Source organism: Entelurus aequoreus, linkage group LG11 (assembly GCF_033978785.1).
Source record: "Entelurus aequoreus isolate RoL-2023_Sb linkage group LG11, RoL_Eaeq_v1.1, whole genome shotgun sequence".
Classification (NCBI taxonomy): domain Eukaryota; kingdom Metazoa; phylum Chordata; class Actinopteri; order Syngnathiformes; family Syngnathidae; genus Entelurus; species Entelurus aequoreus.
The window spans coordinates 36,329,977-36,353,531 of record NC_084741.1 but is presented as its reverse complement, the minus strand read 5'-3'; the positions used below and the strand labels follow the sequence as shown (position 1 = coordinate 36,353,531).

Genomic DNA, 23,555 nt, shown 5'->3' with positions numbered 1-23,555 from the left:
AATGTGGCTAAAATTTGTTCCATTTTGTCCACCAGCGACGCCGAGATCATTATTCATGCGTTCGTTACGTCTCGTCTCGATTACTGTAATGATTACAGTTGGTACAAAATGTGGCTGCTAGACTTTTTGACAAGAACAAGAAAGTTTGATCATATTACGCCTATACTGGCTCACCTGCACTGGCTTCCTGTGCACTTAAGATGAGACTTTAAGGTTTTACTACTTACGTATAAAATACTACACAGTCTAGCTCCAGCCTATTTTGCTGATTGTATTGTACCATATGTCCCGGCAAGAAATCTGCATTCAAAAACTCTGGCTTATTAGTGATTCCCAGAGCCCAAAAAAAAGTCTGTGGGCTATAGAGTGTTTTCTATTCGGGCTCCAATACTATGGAATGCCCTCCCAGTAACAGTTAGAGATGCTACCTCAGTAGAAGCATTTAAGTCCCATCTCAAAACTCATTTGTATACTCTAGCCTTTAAATAGACCCCCTTTTTAGACCAGTTGATCTGCTGTCTCTTTTCTGCTCAGCCCCCCTCTCCTGCTTAGAGAGGTTATTAGGTGACTACAAATGACGCGCAAGCTGTTCAAAGTCGGGACCCGAGGTGGACCACTCATCTGTGCATTAGTTGGGGACGTCTCTGCGCTGCTGACCACTCAAGATGATCTCCTGCTGGCCCCGCTATTGACTGGACTCTCACACTATTAACTAGATCCACTCGACATCCATTGCACCGGTCGCCCAGGGGCGGGGTCCCCATAACTGCGGTCCCCTCCAAGGTTTCTCATTGTATCCTATAGGGTTGAGTTTTTTCTTGCCCTGGTGTTGGATCTGAGCCGAGGATGTCGTTGTGTCTTGTGCAGCCCTTTGAGACGCTTGTGATTTAGGGCTATATAAATAAACTTTGATTGATTGATGAGCAAACCAGTGTCGCAAGGAAAGCGACACTGGCCGATAAACCATTGATCACTAATTAAAAGTATGTTTGGAAAACGGCACTCAACAATGGTAAAGTAAATGCAAGACAAAACCAATGGATAAAAAGTAAGAGCACTAGACAGGATGAAACCCTAGCAGAGGAAAAACAAAACTGAAACCCCAAAATTGTCACGCAGATGTCACGTGCCAAGCAGAAATCAGCTCATGCACGAGAACATGCAAAGACACGCAACATAAACGTGTAGCGGAATCAATGTGATCGTTCTTGCCAATAATCATGATAATCGCCACTTTTTACATTAGCAACTTGAAATACTGTCAGCCATAAAGTCAGAGAAGTAATGAAATGCAGTAGAGCGTAGGCAGACTGCGGTAAGATGGCGCCTTGAAGTAACATATGTTAAAGGTCCTGTATCAAAAGCATTTTTTAACTTTTTTTATTAAGTCTCATCCCAGCAGGCACAAGACATTGATACAACGTTGATTGTACATACATGTCCTTTAAAACTGACATTTTTAACAACTTTGCAAAATAGTTGTATTTGTAAATTTGAGACAACATTGATGTCTAACATTGGATCCACGTTGTTGGTTAGGAAATTACCAAATGTCAATGTTCTAATCAACGTCACAACCTGACATTGAATAATTGTTGTCAAAAAGCATGCTGTTTCAATGTTGTATTTGTGTTGTAGAATATTGATTGGGAAACGACCCAAATTCAATAGTCAAATCAACATCAGATCCCAACATTGATTAAACGTTGTCAAGAAGCATGTTTTGGACCACAATGGAAACAAGACTTTTGGCTTTTTGTGCCATCCATTTGCCTTTTAAAAGCATTACATGGATTCACTTCTTTAAGATGTCAATAAACTTCTCAATCAATCAATCAATCAATCAAAACGTTAGGTTTGAATTTAACAAAGTTCTCAACATTGTTTTAATATCTTGTGCCTGCTGGTATAGGTTCCTCAAAACTGTGACTGTGTGCTCCCCAAATTCTAGCATTGATGCTGGAATTTAGGCAACTGGGAAGTTGGAACCATATCTTTTCGCATTTTAAAATATGGAAAATAATGAATTTTCATGTACATGTACTGTGCCTTTTTTCATGGAAGATAATACGAGAAAATATTGAAACATTAAAAATGCTGTGAAAGGAGGGAAAAATATGGGAGTTTTGTGTGTTTGTATCTTTAATGCTGCACGTGTGTGTGTGTGTGTCTCCACAAAGCGTTAGTGTACTTCATCCACTTTTATATTTATGTTTATATGCATGTTTTATATGTATATGTTTTAACTCACTTATACATGCCATACATCTCATTGTACAACATAACATTAAAGAGTAGGACAGGAGGTCACTCAAGTATAGCTATATGAACTACTAGGGGTGTGGGAAAAAATCGATTTGAATTCAAATCGCGATTCTCACGTTGTACGATTCGGTATCAATTCTCATTTTTCAAAAATCGATTTTTATTTTTAATTTAATTTATTTTTTATTTTTTATTAATCAATCCAACAAAACAATACACAGCAATACCATAACAATGCAATTCAATACCAAAACCAAACCCGACCCAGCAACACTCAGAACAGCAATAAACAGAGCAATTGAGAGGAGACACAAACACGACACAGAACAAACCAAAAGTAGTGAAATAAAAATGAATATTATCAACAATAGTATCAATATTAGTTACAATTTCAACATAGCAGTGATTAAAAATCCCTCATTGACATTATCATTACACATTTATAAAAATTAAAAAAAGAACATTAGTGTCACAGTGGCTTACACTTGCATCGCATCTCATAAGCTTGACAACACACTGTGTCCAATATTTTCACAAAGATAAAATAAGTCATATTTTTGGTTCATTTAATAGTTAAAACAAATGTACATTATTGCAATCAGTTGATAAAGCATTGTCCTTTACAATTACAAAAGCTTTTTACAAAAATCTACTATTCTGCTTGCATGTCAGCAGACTGGGGTAGATCCTGCTGAAATCCTATGTATTGAATGAATAGAGAATTTGAATGAAGAGTTTTGAATCGGAAAAGTATCGTTTTTGAATCGAGAATCGCGTTGAATCGAAAAAATCGATTTATAATCAAATCGTGACCCCAAGAATCGATATTGAATCGAATCGGGGGACACCCAAAGATTCGCAGCCCTATGAACTACAGTGCTAACATTACACTTGTCCTTCTCAAATGAGGGTGCGATGCAAGTAGTAACATGCTTTATTAGTATCATAGAGTATCGTGCTTCAAACGCCGCTTCGAAAAGCTGCACACTGCAAAACATGCTCATTGGAGCCATTAAGCCTCACTTGCTCATTTCCATTTATTAAAAAAAAAATCCGCACAATTTGTTGCATTCACTCTAGTTTTGTAGATTAAAGTGTTTTGTATGTTGCTGATCAATATATTTATATTGATTGAGTTTAATTGTATTGTTTAGTATCAAATGGCGCATGTCGATAAAAAAAATGTTAGTTTAAATTTGGATTTAATTTTCTCTTTAATGTCAGGCAAATTGATGCACATTCAACCTTTTCTGTTAAAGACTAAAAACATGTTAAAGGTATTCTTTTCTGTAAGTTGATCTATATTTATTGTGTCTTTGTTTTCTTTAATATGAATAAGGATACAACTTTATAGACTAATGTAATACTATTTATATTCGTGGCAGAGAGTGGAGGGTGATGTTTTCTTCTTCCTGGGGCGAGCATAACAAAATAATTGAGAAGCACTGCATTACACTCTCATTTTAACAGCAACATCGTGCTAGGTTAACATATTAGTGTTACGGCTCAAGCTCCTGCCGCCGCACATTCAGCTGTGCGCTCCTCTGCGCGCACCGCTGGACACGCCCACGGGCGTTCCTCTCCTGCTGCGGCCGCGCCTCTGCGCGGCTGCACTCAATCGGGAATCAACACACCTGACACTGATGAGGACTCCACTCCCTTTTTAAGGCAGCGTGTCCTGCGTTCCAGTGCCAGAACGTAGCTACTTGTATCTGTACAATAAGCCCTACACGTCTGCAGCTCCGCGTCATTCCCTGGTTTCGAGCTGTGTGTCTCGTCTCCCCGGATCTCCTTTGGACTCCCTGCTGCCTTCCCGGATCTCGACCTTTTGCCTGCCCCCGGACAACGACGCCTCGCTCCAGCTCCTGACCTCTTGCCTGTCCCCGGACCTCCGAGCCTGCCTTGCCCTTTTTGGACTCCCGCATTTGTCTCAACACGCACCTCCAACACCTTGCGGTAACACTCAAGAGATAATCGTTTCACATAGTCTCACCACACATCTTTGGATTAGTTACACACATCATTCCTTTGTATTAATAAATACGCTTCAAGCTAAGCGACGTCCCTGTCTCCGTGCTGTCTCCTTCTCCACTATACCGTTACAATTGGCTGAAAAAACTAAGTTGTTTTAAGATGTGTAGAGAAGCCTCTTTTTATCTTTTTTTTTAAGAAAGCTGTCTGGTCCGCATGTACACATGCATAGCGACTGTTTCAGAACTTCTTCTTTCAAAAGTGAAGCAAACAAGTGAGGTAGACGATACATTTTATTCACGTTTGGTGCTCAAGAAAAACATTCCTGTTATTACATGAAAAAGTCCATATGGGGTATTTAAATTCCTTCTGGAACTAAAGACAAAAGTCAAATCTCATGTGATCTTACAACTGCCTAAGTTCAATTGTAGTGACATTGTGTGTATCTATGGGATTGAATAAAGCATCATAACCAGAGCCCTAAATACCGCACAGACTATCTTAAACTGTGCACATGTGTTCAGGCCTAAACAGTCCATTTATAACTCCGCCGATGCGACGGGGGATTTAAGAGACCCAATCGTCTATAGCGGGGCTGCGTACCGTGGCGTGGAAGTAATTACGGCCTTTACGCTCTTGTGATATGGATATCTGCTGGCTCTGTCAGGAGGACAGTACTTTAATCAGATTGTAACGACCCAAGGTATGACACAGGCACCCGTGGAATGTGACCTGTCATTAATATCAATCACAGACGCATTTAAACGCCGGCCGGATAATGGGGCGGCTTTAAAAAAACAAAAATCTCTGCTAGTTGCTTGTTAAACGATGTTAGCGCAGGGGGTGCTATAGCGAGGTCAACATGTATGGCTTGGCATGTACAGAAAATGTGATAAGTATTTTGTAGTTCTTTTATATTCGAGACTTGTAAACACAAAAAGCCTGAGCAGATGTAATAGTCGTCAAAGCAACAACATAGCTGTGGAGAGTGGAGTGTGGGGGGGAACTCTTGCACTGCAAAAAGTCAGTGTTCAAAAACAAGAAAAAAAAAAAATTAGGGGTATTTTATTTGAACTCAGCAAAATTATCTGCCAATAGAACAAGGAAATTCGGCTTGTCAAGACTTTCCAAAACAAGTAAAATTAGATAACTTCAATGAACCCAAAAATAACTTAAAATAAGTATATTCTCACTAATAATAAGTGCACTTTTCTTGGTAGAAAAAAAAAAGAGACCTTTTTGCTCAATATGTTGAAAAATATTCTTAAATTAAGTAAATGCTAGTGCCATTATCTTGACATAATGATATGCGCTCAGCATCATGATTTTTTTTCATGCTAGAAGTAAGAAATTATTACTTTAAAAAAGTAGTTTTATACTTGTGAGTGTGGATGACACAGCTTTGCAACAGTTGATATTCTAGTTTCAAGCATGTTTTACTCAATATAGGTCATAAAATCTCAGCAACAAGCTGTAATATCTTACTGAGATCATTTAGGACCAAAACCCTTAAAACAAGTAAAACACTCTAACATAAAATCTGCTTAGTGAGAATAATTATCTTATCAGACAGAAAATAAGCAAATATCACCCTTATTTGAGATATTTAATCTTACTTATGTAAGGAGGTGAACTGATGTGGGGAGTCTGCAGAGGTTCTTTCAAAAGGTTGAGACAGTTGTTAGGGAAGCCTCCAGGGGGCGCCACTTCGTGGTCTGTTCACTGTTGTCTGTGAATGTTCTTCTTTGTTGGTTGTGGCCATCTTAGGTCACAACTCCATGTCTTTTCTAAAGGTAAGCAGGAAGGGACCAGGCTCCCCAGTTAAAAGATGAAAGAAAGTTATTGTTTTGCACTATTAAGCCGATTTATTTACAAAATATGATGGCTAAGAGTTATATTAAGGGGTGGGTTTTGTAAATTGTGAAGAGACTGTTGATTTTGTTATGTTTTTATGCCAGTGTGTGTGGTAGCCCAGAAGCATGTTATGCTAGGACATGTTTTGGCTCTTTTCATATGATTATCCACTCACTCAGTCGTTTATGTCTGCGCGCACGCACGCACGCACGCGCACACACACAAACACACACACACACACACACACACACACACACACACACACACACACACACACACACACACACACACACACACACACACACACACACACACACACACACGTTACTTGCTGGGTATATTACTGGTCACGATGAGAGAAGTTGATTGTGTTTTAAAATATAAAGTGTTATAGTGTGACATATTTTGTATTTTGCAACAACTCCATGTCTTTTTTAAAGGTGAAGATTTGAGATAAAGACGACTCCACCCAGATCCTATGCTTCCTTGCCTGGTCTTTCTCTCCGTCTTCCCACGCACACAAAAATACAATACACAACGCAGAGACTTCATAGGGAGACCGAGGACTAGACAGACCCGGGATAGGGGAAGCCAGCTTCAAGGGTTACAACTGGTGCCGTGACCCGGATCTGCGGATGCCACACAAGAGCAGGAGAAGGAGTTAAGAGGGGAAAGAAGGAAAACATTTGTGTTAAACACATCCTTTTTCTATATTTATGCTTTATGGGAATGTTTTATGGTGTCTGTGACCTATTCTGAAAAAAACAAAACAAAACACAGTCACACAATCACAATCCAACACCACTGCCACCACATACACATACTCGCTCTCTCACACACACAATACTTACCTCAGTACATGCACCCAAGTTATCTAAGCCTGCAGCACTTTTAAATTCTGAAGATGCAAAGTCCCCACGTAGGTACCCCTAGTCGACCACCGACACAAGTTCACTCTACAGTGAGACAGACTTTAAATCGACGTGCTGGCATAGTGGACCATGGTCCTGATGGAGGGGTGTCACCTCAGTGTGTTGTCCACATGATGGCCCACTGTAAACATGACGTGGACCCCCAACAGGCTGTTAGGCCCAAAACGGAGCCCCATCAAGTCAAAACTGTGCCAACCCTGTCACCCCCCATACTCAGCCCAATATATAATAGATATGAGGTCCCAGGATCATTTCAGACTCCAACAGCTACAGTACCATGTCGCCCACCCCTTTTTCAAAGTCCCACAATGGCGATACCGGATCAGATGGCCACTAGCCATGCTCCACCCCCCATACCACAAACACAGAGCGCCAGGTATGTCCCACCACTCCAGACTAAGCACCTCCCTGATGGAATATACACTCCGGCCTCTGTGTCAGTCCCACAAGTCTCCACAAGTACCCCCATATCCAACCTTTATGATGTTGCCCCAATTACATGGCTAGACTCCGTCTCCATAGCCCATGGTGCTGCTGCCCACTTGCCCGTCCCAATTAGCCAAACCCCAGGACAGGATGTCAGGTGCGCCCCACTAACCGAGCCACACCTCCCCCATGATAGAGTGTATGCGGCTCAACCTCTCAATATGTATGCACCCCAAGTGAACAGTCCCTACCCATTAGTCCCGACCCGCCCTCATGAATTCCCGCAGATTTCAGAGCCTAAATTGCAAGCCACCACTCACACCCCTAGGACTGGGATAAACAATGCTGCCTGGTCCCCTGATTGGTACACTGCCCAACAGCCACAAATAACCCACCAAATCCCCTCCTGCCTGCTCCAGGTCCTGCCGTATCGACATCCATGCTCGCATACCAACATGTGCCCCAAGTTGTGTTTCCCACCACAGGACAGGCCAGATATAGCACAATGCAACCTGCCCCTGTTGGGTTCACCCAGACACACCAGGTGAGGACTGTGCAGATCTTCAGTGGAGGCCCTGACTGTAGAGTCCTCATTGAAGACTGGATACGGGATATGCAGTATCTTCTGGAAGCGGGGGGGCTGCCAGCACATCTCTGTTTTGCAACAATTGTGCGCCACTTGAGTGGGGAGGCCAGGAGACTGGTTCTAAATCTCCCCCTCCAAGAACAGCATCCAGAGAGAGCATTTGATGAGCTGAGAGCCGAATATGGAGACATGCAAAGGTCTCTAGATCCTTTGGCAGACTTTTATGAGAGAAGCCAGTGGCCTGAGGAAACCGCATGCTCCTATGCTATTGCGCTAGAAGCAACCCTCCGTTCAGTTGAGGAGTCTCAGTGTGGGGGCCAACCGTACCCAGACCGTGATGCCAAACTCACACGTCAGTTCCTGAGGGGGTTAAATGATGAAGGGGTGTACCTCAGGATTTCCCCCTTGAAGCCTAGGCTCCTGAGTTTTCGTGAACTTCAAGAGGAACTACAAAGTCTGGCAAGGAGGTTTCAGCCTCAACATAAATTAAAGAAACCATTCACCCAGGTTCACGTGGCGGCCAGAGAACACCAAGGGGCGGCAAAAGAGATGGCTGATGCAGTGAAACCCTCCTCCGAGCTGTCCACACTGACTATGCTGATAGAGAAGCTAACTCTGAACCAAGAGGAGCAGGTCAAAAAGCTTGCACAGCTAGAATCAAAACTAGTTTCCTTACAAACCCCTGCTCCAACCAGACCACTGTCAGCAGTGAGGAATTACAGGGAAGCTACCATGTTGGTGTGCTATCGTTGTGGGAAGGCCGGACATATGGCCAGAGTATGTAGAACTCTAATGCCTAATAATAACCCGAACACAAACCCACCGCATCCTCAGGCTGTCTCCCCAGAGGAGACAGCACAACACGGCACGACGCAGGCCGGATGTTCTTTAAACGCATAAAGCCTGTGGTAGAAGGGGAAACCATGGGCAAACACTTAGGTCCCCAAGGCGAGGAAAAGGAGAAGAGAACACCCCTGGTGGGCCCCAGGAATGAGGGGGATGTGGAGGTCAATGGTGAAATATGTAGGACTTTAATTGACTCTGGATCACAAATAACCAGCATTACCTATGAGTTTTGGCGTAGGCACCCTGAATTGTGCCAGCAGAAGCTGCAGCCTTCCAACATTCCAGTGGAAGGGGCAGGTGGCCAGGATGTCCCTCACCATGGTGTGCTGCTTGTCCGACTGAAGGTTTTTGGAAAAGAATATGCCAGTGTACCAGCCTTTGTTGTCCCTGAAACAGAGTACAGGTCCATGGTTCCTTTGCTGGTGGGGACAAATGTCATACGAGCCTCGAGACAACACCTTCAAGACACTTATGGGCTGCAGTTCCTCCAATGCATCAAAGATACCCATCCAGAATGGCATTCTGCATTACTGGAGATGGAACAAACGGGGACTGGTGGTCTAGATGGCAGAGTGGGCCCTGTTCGGTATTATGGAGAGAAAGTATTGGTGCCTGCAGGCAGTGAGACTGTTGTGAAGTGCAAGGTAATGAAGGGACCCAAGGAACAGTCATATACTGCCCTCATTGAAGCCAAGCCCTCTCTGAAGCTTCCAGTGGGCCTCGTTGTTGGTAGAGTCGTGGCTAATGTGACCAAGCAGCAGGTTCCGGTCCGAGTGATGAACCTGTCTGAACGAACAGTTGTTATTAGGTCCAGCACTCAGCTGGCAGAGGTCTTTCTGATTCAGGAAGTACTGCAAACAGTGGAAAGGGGCCAGGGGAGGGGTCAAAACAGCAAGATGGGAGTGCCTGGCACTGGTGTATGTCAAATGCATGAGCAAGGGGTGAGCAGTAATAAAGGCCTTGCATCATGTTGTGTAGATTTGAGTGGTGCCGCCATAGATGATGAGGGGCAGCATTCTAGGCTCAAAGAGCTTGTAGGGAAGAACAGTGATGTCTTCTCCCAGCACTCATTGGATTATGGACACACAACAACTGTCCAGCATGAAATACCCCTGGTAGACCCAAAACCATTTCGGCTCCCGTACCGTAAAATACCACCCGCCCAGTGGGAGGGCGTCAAGAAGGCTCTCACGGAGATGGAAGAGGCTGGCGTATTCGTCCAAGCAAGAGCCCTTATGCTTCCCAGATGGTGGTGGTAATTAAGAAGGATGGATCCCTGAGAATATGCGTGGACTACAGGAAGCTGAATCTGTGCAGCACGAGGGATGCTTTTCCATTGCCAAGGATAGAGGATGCACTGGAAGCATTGGGGCAGTCAAAGTATTTCTCCACCCTCGACCTCACCTCTGGGTACTGGCAGGTTGAAGTAGCAGAGCAAGATAAGCACAAAACAGCTTTCAGCACACCCATGGGGCTGTACGAGGCTAACAGAATGCCATTTGGGTTACAAAATGCCCCATCAACTTTTCAGAGATTGATGACCTGTTGTTTTGGAGACCTAAACTACGTCAACCTGCTCATCTACCTTGACGACATCATTGTCTTTGCAAAAACCTTTGACGAACACCTGGAGAGGCTTCAAGTGGTGTTCAATCGGCTACGGGAACACGGGCTGAAGCTGAAGCCCTCCAAATGCCATTTGATGAAGAAGGAGGTTCAGTACCTAGGGCACCTGGTGTCAGCCGAGGGTATCAGGACTGACCCGGAGAAGATAAATACAGTGACTGACTGGAAACGCCCCACTAACCGCAAAGAGGTACAGCAGTTCCTGGGCTTCACAGGCTACTACAGGCGGTTTGTGGGAGGCTATGCAAAGCTGGTGGCGCCTCTATATCGTCTCACTTCGGGAGACCCAAGAAAGAAGAAAAGGGGGGCCAAGACTTTCTTTGACCCACCTCCCCAGTTCCATTGGACGGAAGATTGCGAGGCTGCATTCCAAGGTCTGAAACAGAGACTTACCACCGCCGCAGTCCTCGCCTACCCAGACTACAACCTACCATTCTTGTTGCAGACTGATGCGTCCGGGGAAGGTCTGGGTGCCGTTCTTGCTCAGATTCAAGATGGGAAGGAGCGCGTCCTTGCATATGCCAGTAGAGGGTTGCATCCATCTGAAACGCGTTACCCGGCCCACAAGTTAGAGTTTTTAGCTCTCAAGTGGGCGGGAACAGAAAAGTTTTATGACCACCTGTATGGGCACAAATTCTCTGTCATCACCGATAACAATCCACTGAAATATGTGATGACCACGGCAAAATTGGACGCGACTGGTCAGCGCTGGGTGTCCCACCTGTCAATGCTGGACTTCGATATTCAATACCGTCAAGGAAAATGCAATGCCAACGCCGATGCTTTGTCCAGACTATCCAGTCGGGAGGTCGCACAAGCCTTGCAGACATGTCCACAGCGGGTTAGGTCCAGGAACAGTGAGAGGAAGTCTCTGAGTTCAGATGAGGTAGTCGAAAACACAGCACAGGTTGAGACAGACTATCTTCAAGGACCACAGCCAGGCAATCCTGAGGCGCTAACTGAGTCCTATGATGGTATTGGGACAGACTCACTGCCTGCAATGACAAAGCAGCAAGTTAGGATTGGCCAAAGAGATGACCCTGTGGTTGGACCAGTGCTGCACTATCGGTCTCTGGACACCAAACCTAAGAGGAGCGATAGTGTGGAAGGAGGGGCACCGGTGGGCATTCTCCTGAAGGAATGGAAGAGGTTAGTGGTCAAGGACGGCATCCTCTACCGCAAAGTTTATGATGGACAAAGAGGGTAAATTGAGCAGTTGGTGCTGCCCATGGAGCTACAGAGGTATGCTAAGACGGCCCTCCATGATGATTCAGGCCATTTGGGGTTGGACCGCACATTTGCACTGATGAGGGAGCGTTTTTACTGGCCCAAGATGTTCCAGGATATCAAAGCATGGTGTGAACAGTGCGAGAGGTGCTGTCTCAGGAAGACTCCCACAGCAGGTCTTAGAGCCCCCCTCGTCAGTATCCACACCAGTGCACCGATGGAATTGGTCTGTATAGACTTTCTGACATTGGAGAGGTCCAGGGGTGGGATCGAGAATCTGCTGGTTGTAACGGATCACTTCTCTCGTTTCGCACAAGGATCAGAAGGCACGCACAGTGGCAAAGGTGCTGTGGAGGAACTTCCTCTGCCGTTTTGGGTTCCCGGCTAGACTTCACGCTGATCAAGGTCGAAACTTTGAGAGCACTGTTGTGAAGGAGCTGTGCAGGATCACTGGTATCACCAAGTCGCACACAAGCCCATATCATCCACAGGGAAACGGAACCACCGAAAGATTTAACAGGACCTTGATGGATATGTTGGAAACACTGAATCCTCAAGAGAAGCCCCGCTGGCATGAACATGTGGACGCTATGACGCATGCCTATAACTGTACACGCCATGACTCGACGGGTTACACACCATACTTTTTAATGTATGGCAGACATCCCAGACTGCCCATTGACCTTGTCTTAGGGCTGCCCGAGAACAACGAGCCATGTGAATACAGTGAATACGTGCAAGCCCTTATGGACTGCCTGAGAAATGCTTATGATAAGGCCAACAAGATGTCCAGGCACGCCAAAGAACAGCAGAAAAAACAATATGATCGCAAGGCGAAGCCTCAGGAATTTGAGCTCGGGGACAGGGTGCTTGTCAAAATTTGTTACATTGAAGGTCGGCAGAAGCTGGGAGATAGGTGGGAGCGCCAGCCTTACATTGTCATAAAGAAGCCGGAACTTCCTGTGTACGTGGTCCGGACCGAAGAGGGGGACAAGGAGAGAGTGGTCCACCAGAATCTGTTGACCCAATGCATGTTCATCCCCTTGGAGCCCCAACAGGAGTGGTGTGGGATGAGGGAGCGAGCAGTGAATATAGATTGCAGTGTTGAAGATGCGATCGAAGATGTTCAGCTGCAGGACCTTGGATATGCTGCAAGTAAAACTCAGCCTAAGGAGATACAGGATGGAGGGGATCAAAGCGAACCGGATAAAGGGGAGTACAAGGGTCAAGGACAGATGTTAGAAACTTGACATGGACCAAGGGGGCCCGGTAACCTGAGGGTGATGTCCAAAGAGCTTGTGCAGAGCAGGAGAAATCCGCCGAGACACAGATGTCCTCCCAAGAAGTTGTCCTACCATTCGGTAGCTGTGAAACCTGTCTCTGATAAGCAAAAGATTGAAATAGGACGAAGACTGTGGCTGGCGGCTAAAGAAAAGAAGATGGCTGCTGTTAAACACTGAGCATGATACATTGCACCATTGCACTTCACCTCTCATATCACAAACACTAGGTATCGTGTTGACACGGGAAGAGGGAGGGCTTGTGTATCTAATGGCTGAGACGCCATCATAGAAAGAAGGGGTGTGTGTAAGGAGGTGAACTGATGTGGGGAGTCTGCAGAGGTTATTTCAAAAGGTTGGGACAGTTGTTAGGGAAGCCTCCAGGGGGCGCCACTTCGTGGTCTGTTCACTGTTGTCTGTGAATGTTCTTCTTTGTTGGTTGTGGCCATCTTAGGTCACAACTCCATGTCTTTTCTAAAGGTAAGCAGGAAGGGACCAGGCTCCCCAGTTAAAAGATGAAAAAAAGTTATTGTTTTGCACTATTTAGCCGATTTATTCACAAAATATGATGGCTAAGAGTTTTATTAAGGTGGGGGTTTTGTAAATTGTGAAGAGACTGTTGATTTTGTTATGTTTTTATGCCAGTGTGTGTGGTAGCCCAGAAGCATGTTATGCTAGGACATCTTTTGGCTCTTTTCATATGATTATCCACTCACTCAGTCGTTTATGTTTACACGCACGCACGCACGCACGCACGCACGCACGCACGCACGCACGCACGCACACACGCGCGCACACACACACACACACACACACACACACACACACACACACACACACACACACACACACACACACACACACACACACACACACACACACACACACACACACACACACGTTACCTGCTGGGTATATTACTGGTCACGATGAGAGAAGTTGATTGTGTTTTAAAATATAAAGTGTTACAGTGTGACATATTTTGTATTTTGCGACAACTCCATGTCTTTTCTAAAGGTGAAGATTTGAGATAAAGACGACTCCACCCAGATCCTATGCTTCCTTGCCTGGTCTTTCTCTCCGTCTTCCCACGCACACAAAAATACAATACACAACGCAGAGACTTCATAGGGAGACCGAGGACTAGACAGACCCGGGATAGGGGAAGCCAGCTTCAAGGGTTACACTTAAATTTCAGTTTTTGCAGTGTGCACATATCATAGCCAAAAAAAGGCAGGAGGTCTACTGCCCTATTTTTACAAAATAACTGGCTGACCACCTTCACCCCCCCTGCCCCAGCCTCCTCAGACAACAGTGTGGGTTTAATGGCACACATCTATACCCGCCTGTGCCAGCTGGCAAGACGTGCGGCCTGGCAGGCTGGATCTGTGAGGCGGGAGGACGTGGACCAATTTAACCTCACAGCTCCCACCGCCTTCCCATGAGCTCTACAAACCATCGCACTTCACTTGGAATTTGGGGGTTGGGGGGCCTGATAAAGACGCCATGCACACGCAAAATCCACGTTGAATAAATAAACCCCATACATGTTTGTGGTCCAGCCGATCGGGAAGGCTCATGCCAGCCTCTAGGACTGTGGTCCTCTCCAGTGAGTGGATACATCAACACACTCCACACTAAATAAAACATATGGAGTCAATATAAAAATTAAAAAAAAGCTGACCAAAAATGTCAATGAAAAGAACATAATTTTCAATCTTTCTCTTCTTCATCCAGGTCTAAAAATGATGTCAAGATGAAACATATTCGATGCGGAGAATTGTGCGCTGGACTCACTTCTAATGAGAACACTGAGGCAAAGGGAATTGGGATGAGGGCAATTACTCTCCCAACATGTCGACACCTTATAGGTGGGTAGGATGACGTCACTGTTGAGCTTTGACCAGGCTTTGTACTGGAAACAAAAACGTCGAATTCTGAATAATAATTGGTACACAATTCAGTGAAAGGTAGAGGTGGTAAAAATGATTGATTCTTCGATGCATCACGATTAGAACGTGGACGATGCTGAATCAATGGACAAATATCAACCAATATAGTTGTCTATATTGTTGGGGACGTCTCTGCGCTGCTGACTTGTCTCCACTCAAGATGATCCTCTGCTGGTCCCACTATGGACTGGACTTTCTCACTATTAACTAGATCCACTCGACGTCCATCGTACCAGTCGCCCAAGGTTTCCCATTGCATCCCATTGGGTTGAGTTTTTTCTTGCCCTGATGTGGGATCTGAGCCGAGGATGTCGTTGTGGCTTGTGCAGCCCTTTGAGACACTTGTGATTAAGGGCTATATAAATAAACTTTGATTGATTGATTGATTGATTGAAATATCGATTATTTACATATGTTAAAGTCATACAGTCAGTTATGAAATGCAGATCTGGCGGACACAGGGAGGAGGAAGGAGTAGAACATGCTAAGTGTGACGCGAAGCTAGCTTGAATGTGAAGTAGCGAAACAAGAAATAATAAATGCTTTGTACACTTCAACAGAAGTCTAATTGTAACGGCAGTACAGCAGAGAGTAACCAGTGAAGAAGAAGACATTTGCAAGTAGATTAATAAATCAGGAGAGACAATAATATTTATACAGAGCGGCCGTCAGCCGGCAACACTGTCAACCATAGATATGAATGAGTAGACAGACTTTGAGTCACAAGTTTATGGCGACTTGGAGCAAAGTGTCTGAACATTCTGTGGATGTAAAGATGCCTGCTCACTAAGTAGGTACGCAGCCAACTACAGTTCTCACGTACAGTTTGTAGTGCACTAACATCTAAAAACCGTAAATGAAGCAGTAGCTAAAGGAGTAATAACCAAAGGAGGACCCCTTTATACATAATTAAAAATAATTGATTCTTGATTTAACAATGTACAATATAACAAATAAAAATGCATAAATAATCCATTTATAATCATAATTATAGTGCCGAAATATGGCGACCTCTACTAAAAAGACTTTTTTTTATTTTGAAAGTGCTAATTACAGTTAACAAGACAAAATTCAACACAATTTTATAGGGAAATAAACTGTATTTCTGAATACAGATGTGCACCAAAACCCGGTTCCATATTGGCACTGGTGCCAATATAATGAGAAGTAACCAGACCAAAAAAAGAAGCTACTGGACTTCTCATCAGAGTCCGCGTGGAGAGATGGTAGGTTCCAGAGGAGATACAGAGCATCGTGCCGTGTGTGCCATAGGTTGGCATGGGGGAAGTTTGCGCTCTCTTCGGCAGGACAAACAGGCTTTGCGATGTCCTGACTGTATGAACATGTGTCGGACACTTCCGTCCCCCCCAAATGGATTTTTCGCTCAGCCGCGCCGACCGAACGTTGGTCAGAGGCCGCTGTGTTCTGTCTGTTCATGTCTGATCACCAAGCGGATGATATTGTGGAGCATCGCGGAGGCCGCCGCGGTGTATGTGTTTGTTAAGATGGTGTTTTTGTGTTGTTTGTCTATGGATGGTGCAGTCGTATATGCACCTCATGTATACTTTTTTATTTTTTGCTCATTTTATCATAAAGAGACATGCACCTGGGTAGGGATAGGCTGATTGGCAACATTAAATTGGCCTAAGTGTGTGAATGTAAGTGTGAATGGTTGTCTCTCTATCTGTGTTGGCCTTGTGATCAACCCCCCGCCACCCCGAGAGGGACAAGCGGTAGAAAATGGATGGATGAATGGATGGATTTTCTTTGCGTATGACTTTTGTGGCTGTATGTAAAAATGGCAGTGCTCAGGTGGCAACAGGTTGCATCAGCTCTGTGTACCTTAATGTCTCTTATGTCCCTTCCTCTTCTTTTCTCTTGTTTTTGCCTTGTTCTTTGTGGACTTTTTGAGCCTGCACTGCAACCATCTGATTTTAATGTGTGCCTGAAAGAATGGCAGCAGATCAAAGTAGCTCCTGTTTTTTTTTTCCATCAATTTACAATTGAGGTACTGTGTGTCAAACAATTTCCCTTGCGGATCAATACAGTTTGTCTAAGTCTAAATGAATGCAAACTCAGCCACCTACAACAAGTGCTTAGCGGTGATATACCACAAGTAACATCTTGTAAGTATTGTAGCGTCCATGTGGGATCTGAGCCGAGGATGTCGTTGTGGCTTGTGCAGCCCTTTGAGACACTTGTGATTAAGGGTTGTATAAATAAAGTTTGATTGATTGAAGACAGAAGCCCACACAGTCTGACGCTCTTTTTAAACTTTGGTGCAGATCTTAACACGCCAACTGCAGCTTTCAGAAGACCGCTAGCGAGTACCAGAGCATTAGGCTAGCCAGTAGCCACAACACATGACTTCCTCATTATGCACCAATTAGGTAGCACAGTTGCATTCATGAACCCCCAGAATTATGAGCATCAACATTAAAACGTGTTTTTTGCACGTTCTTTATATGCATTACTGTCCTAATTATGACAATATGCTTGGAGTTTATTTCCTATTTTCAAATACGCTACTTAAGTATAATTTAATTCATATAATTGCAGTATTTCAATTACTAGTATGTTCAACTTCAATGTCACAAAATTCCATGAAAATAAAAGGCATAGTTTTTTTATTTACAAAAATGTGTATGATTTCCTTATTTGAAGTACTGATTTACATTTGGTACTGGTATGTAAACAAAACCCATCTTGTTGCATACAATTTGATCAAATAATAATAATGAATAGATGATTAACTCCACGAGTGGTTAGCCATTTCTGTGATGTCACCAGAGAAATTGTACCTGGCATGGTAAATAGGAAAAGCGTTATGATGACTATAGAACCATAAATGGAAAGTAGAGAGGTAAATTAGACGTGTGTCTCGGCTACTTAGTACAATATGGAAAACATGTCACTACGCGAGCTGTCTTATGTCAGTACATGACGAGAAGTCGTCATCAAAGAGTCTGTACACAATTATAATATACTCAAGTTTTGATTTACAGCTTAACAATTTTTTGCAAATAATCACGCAGTATCAAAGTGTGTTATTTTATTTAACTCATAACAAGATTAACTTCTTCCTCCACTTGTATGACGGTAAACACTTTAAAAAATGTGAGACATGAAGTTAATTACCGCTCACTTATTTCACAATATTTACACCAAAGTATTTTACTCACGCCTGAGTTTAATTAAATGCTTTTTTGGGTTAAAACAAATTTAAGAAGAAAAAAATTGTTCCGTTATTAATTTTTTTATTTTTTTTGGGGGGGGGGGGGCTGTCGGTCTGTATGTCGGCCTTACTAAACCAATGCATTAATGCTGTGTGCCACCAGGGACAGAGACAAAGTTGGGAAATTATCAGTGACAATTTTGACATCCATGACGGTTCTTACCCGCCGTCTTGATGAAATCCCTCCAGTTCGTCTTTTTGCTCTGCCAGAGTGGACTCCAAGTCCAGATAGCTTCCATTGTGGGACAACTGCAGAGCACAGTCATCAGGCTGCAGTGGGGAGAAGAAAACCGAATTAGAAGATCATCTTTTTTTTTTTTTAATCAATTCATTAATCCATTAGTACATCCTTAATCTTAATTTGTCAACTTTTGTATAATTCCATGCTTCCAACTGTGTAGGAAGGCTGTTGCCATTGCAACAACAAGTTCTATAAAAGCAAACTTGGATGTACAAAACCCAAAACCAGTGAAGTTGGCACGTTGTGTAAATGGTAAATAAAAACAGAATACAATGATTTGCAAATCCTTTTCAACCTATATTCAATTGAATAGACTGCAAAGACAAGATACTTAACGTTCAAACTGGTAAACTTTATTTTTTGCAAATATTAGCTCATTTGGAATTTGATGCCTGTAACATGTTTCAAAAAAGCTGGCACAAGTGGCAAAAAAGACTGAGAAAGTTGAGGAATGCTCATCAAACACTTGTTTGTAACATCCCACAGGTGAACAGGCTAATTGGGAACATGTGGGTGCCATGATTGGGTATAAAAGCAGCTTCCATGAAATGCTCAGTCATTCACAAACAAAGATGGGGCGAGGGTCACCACTTTGTGAAAAAATGCGTGAGCAAATTGTCCAACAGTTTAAGAACAACATTTCTCAATGAGGTATTGGAAGGAATTCAGGGATTTCTCCATTTACGGTCCGTAATATCATCAAAAGTTTCAGAGAATCTGGAGAAATCACTGCACGTAAGCGAGGATATTACGGACCTTCGATCCCTCAGGCAGTATTGCATCAAAAAGCGACATCGGTGTGTTAAGGATTTCACCCCATGGGCTCAGGAACACTTCAGAAAACCACTGTCAGTAACTACAGTTGGTCGCCACATCTGTAAGTGCAAGTTAAAACTCTACTATGCAAAGCCAAAGCCCTTTATCAACAACACCCAGAAATGCCGCTGGCTTCGCTGGGCCCGAGCTCATCTAAGATGGACTGATGCAAAGTGGAAAAGTGTTCCGTGGTCTGATGAGTCTACATTTCAAATAGTTTTTGGAAACTGTGGACATCGTGTCCTCTGGACCAAAGAGGAAAAGAAGCATCCGGACTGTTCTAGGCGCAAAGTTCAAAAGCCAGTATTTGTGATGGTATGGCGGTGTATTAGTGTCCAAGGCATGGGTAACTTGTTGAAAAATGAAACTGGAAATTGTGATGTATCATGTGTGTATGCTTGCATGTTCGAAATAAACTCAAACTCAAACTTACACATCTGTGTGGGTAACCTACACATCTGTAAGGGCACCATTAATGCTGAAAGGTACATACAGGTTTTGGAACAACATATGTTGCCTTCCAAGCAACGTTATCATGGACGCTAGAGATGTCCGATAATTATCGGGCCGATAAATGCTTTAAAATGTCGTATTGGAAATTATCGGTATTGTTTTTTATTATTGGTATCGGTTTTTTTTGTGGTTTTTTTTTATTAAATCAACATAAAAAACCCAAGATACACTTACAATTAGTGCACCAACCCAAAAAACCTCCCTCCCCCATTCCCACTCATTCACACAAAAAGGGTTCTTTCTTTCTGTTATTAATATTCCGGTTCCTACATTATATATCAATATATATCAATACAGTCTGCAAGGGATACAGTCCTTAAGCACACATGATTGTGTGTGCTGCTGGTCCACTAATAGTACTAACCTTTAACAGTTAATTTTACTCATTTTCATTAATTACTAGTTTCTATGTAACTGTTTTTATATTGTTTTACTTTCTTCTTTATTCAAGAAAATGTTTTTAATTTATTTATCTTATTTTATTTTTAAAAAAGGACCTTATCTTCACCATACCTGGTTGTCCAAATTAGGCATAATAATGTGTTAATTCCACGACTGTATATATCGGTATCGGTTGATATTGGTATCGGTTGATATCGGTATCGGTAATTAAAGAGTTGGACAATATCGGAATATTGGATATCGGCAAAAAGCCATTATCGGACATCCCTAATGGACGCCCCTGCTTATTTCGACAAGACAATGCCAAGTCACGTGTTACAACAGCGTGGCTTCATAGCCTGCCTGTAGTCCAGACCTGTTTACCATTAAAAATGTGTGGCGCAATATAAGGGGCGGCAGGGCGTAGTGGGTAGAGCGGCCGTGCCAGAAACCTGAGGGTTGCAGGTTCGCTCCCCGCCTCTTGACATCCAAATCGCTGCCGTTGTGTCCTTGGGCAGGACACTTCACCCTTGCCCCCGGTGCCACTCACACTGGTGAATGAATGATAGGTGGTGGTCGGAGGGGCCGTAGGCGCAAACTGGTAGCCTCGCTTCCGTCAGTCTACCCAAGGGCAGCTGTGGCTACAAATGTAGCTTACCACCACCAGGTGTGAATGAATGATGGGTTCCCACTTCTCTGTGAGCGCTTTGAGTATCTAACAATAGAAAAGCGCGATATAAAATCTAATCCATTATTATTAATATGAAGCCTAAAATACCACAACAGAGACTCTGGACTGTTGAACAACTTAGGCTGTACATCAAGCAAGAATGGGAAACAACTCCACCTGAAAAGCTTCAAAAATTGGTCTCCTCAGTTCCCAAACGTTTACTGAGTGTTGTTAAAAGGAAAAGCCATGTAACACAGTGGTAAAATTCCCCCTGTGCCAACTTTTTTGCAATGTCTTGCTGCCATTAAATTCTAAGTTAATGATTATTTGCCAAAAAAAATTTAGTTTCTCAGTTCAAACATTAAATATCTTGTCTTTGCAGTCTATTCAGTTGAATATAAGTTGAAAAGGATTTGCAAATCATAGGATTCTGTTTTTATTTACGATGTATACAACGTGCCAACCTCACTGGTTTTGGGTTTTGTATGTTGTGCTGTGCAGAACCCTGATTATAACCCCATCAAACATAACTTTAAAATGACCTCGAACAGGGAGGATGAGACATCAGTGACCTTGGAACATTAGTCATGTGACAGTGACCAAATGCCCCACACTTAGTTTAGATTCATGTCTCATCTGCCCTTGACCCCAAAAGGGCTTCTTATCAGTTCCTGTCAGCAATTAATGTCAGATCTAGGAGCGGCAAGGCCTGTCTCTTATCATATTGTCACGCAACATGGTTCTGAAGAGCAGGTGAGAAGTTTCTGGTCTTTAGGGCTTTTCATCAGCTGGTTTGCAGCGTTAAAGTCACATGACTCAGGGTGACTCTAAAGCTGAGATATGAATCCCCTGTCAGGGCCGGCTCCTGGCATAAACACTAGGGGCATGATTTTCTAACAACCAAATACCACGCGGTAAACAGCATGTGCCATCTATAAATTAGTGTGTACTAGCAGGCGTGTTGTAACAATAAAGGTACTGTGGAAAGTGTCACCATGGAGACACTCACTGACTGCACATCATGCTCCTACCTGTGGCGTCTTGCTATGTTTTCAAACAAGCAGGAGACATCTACCACTTTTTATGGCCATTTTAGAAGCAGCCCTGCCGTGCATCTACAGGTACAATGATATTACTTTTTACTGTAGAGAGGCTACACTTACTCTGCTCAAGACGCAACAAATGCTTACTGGAATTTGTTTTTTCACATAAGAAATATTTTAACAATGTGTATTCCATGTGAAAAAAACCAAATGGCATTTAAAAAATACTAAGTTAGCCCAAAACGCATCAATTGAATTTGTTTTAATCAGCTCCTTAAGTGCAGCAGCTATAAAATTATAAAATTATGTTGCTAATTAGACGATATGTCTAATAATTTTTATTACTGTCAGTCCAAATATGTTGAAACACACGTAGGACGGAGGATTCTCTGTCCAAAATAGTGCTCATAAAATGGTGATGAGTGTTGATAAATCACATGGCGCGTGCTAAATAATTATATTTGCATCCTCTCCCAGTATTGTGGCCGTTTTGATGATCAACATACCTGTATATTTTTCATATTAATGAAGACAGAGGCGCAAAATGGATTATTCTGCTCACTTAAGAGACACAATGCACTTGGCACACGTTCAAAAGATCAGCTTTGCGTGTGCTATCAGGTTTGCACATGTTTTGTTACACGCAAACCTTTAATAAATCAGGCCCTATGTGTTTTTTCAGGTGAACAACCACTAAGGTTTATATGTGCACTATTTATATTGGCGGTGACCCGATACGACATTGATATCGGTGTTGTATCAGCAAAAAAAAATACAAGTATAAAATGATATCGGCATGCATCTAATATTGGATATAAGCTTCGATACAAACAGTCCTGTCCAGTCTTATGCAAAATTGGACAGCCAACATCTAAATGTTCTCCAATAAGCACACAAGGTTGGACTTTCCTTGTATTTTAATGAAAGTATTTACAAAAAGTAAAAATGGTAGGCTAAAGGCTACTAGGAGCTAGCAGCAACACAACATATAAGCACACTATAGCTGAGCACACAAGCTAGACATACGTAATAGTTACTAAAACACAACATTTCACAATATAAACAAGTATTAAATAACTATAGCTCACAGATACAAAGTCTCCCAGTCAGAAGCATATTAGAAAGTATTCAGTAACAAATGTGTCAACATCATTCAATTTACTGCGTCATGTCGTTGATTTAAATAACTATTGTGATGACTAGATGTCGCCAAAACACAAATTAACACCCCACTTATAAAGCAAAAATCATAAGGTTGGTGTTCTTCATACATACCATTGTTCTCTGAGTAATTTCAGCTGATTAAACATGTTTCTAACATTCCACACTACAGCATAATAAATGTGTGTACAATGATTCTGGCTGATATCGTATCGAAATAACATCAGTATGGGCCAAAACTCAAAACTCTACAATAGAAATGAAAAAGCTGTATCGAGACACCTAGGGCTGCAACTAACGATTAATTTGATAATCGATTAATCTGTCGATTATTACTTAGATTAATCGATTAATAATCAGATAAAAGAGACAAACTACATTTCTATCCTTTCCAGTATTTTATTGAAAAAAAACAGCATACTGGCACCATACTTATTTTGATTATTGTTTCTCAGCTGTTTGTACATGTTGCAGTTTATAAATAAAGGTTTATATAAAAAAAAAATGTAAAAAAAAATTAACAAGTAAAA

The 23,555-nt window shown here is 42.8% G+C and overlaps 1 protein-coding gene across 4 annotated transcripts in view; it reads right to left on the bottom strand.

Annotated features, from left to right (window-relative positions):
• fhod3b (formin homology 2 domain containing 3b) overlaps positions 1–23,555 on the bottom strand; it is a 249,433-nt gene that overhangs the window by 201,166 nt on the left and 24,712 nt on the right. For all 4 annotated transcript variants that reach the window (XM_062063106.1, XM_062063107.1, XM_062063108.1 and 1 more), the window contains exon 2: positions 18,364–18,470. In XM_062063106.1, coding sequence (XP_061919090.1) covers positions 18,364–18,470 — 107 coding nt within the window. The remainder of the gene's footprint in view (positions 1–18,363; positions 18,471–23,555) is intronic.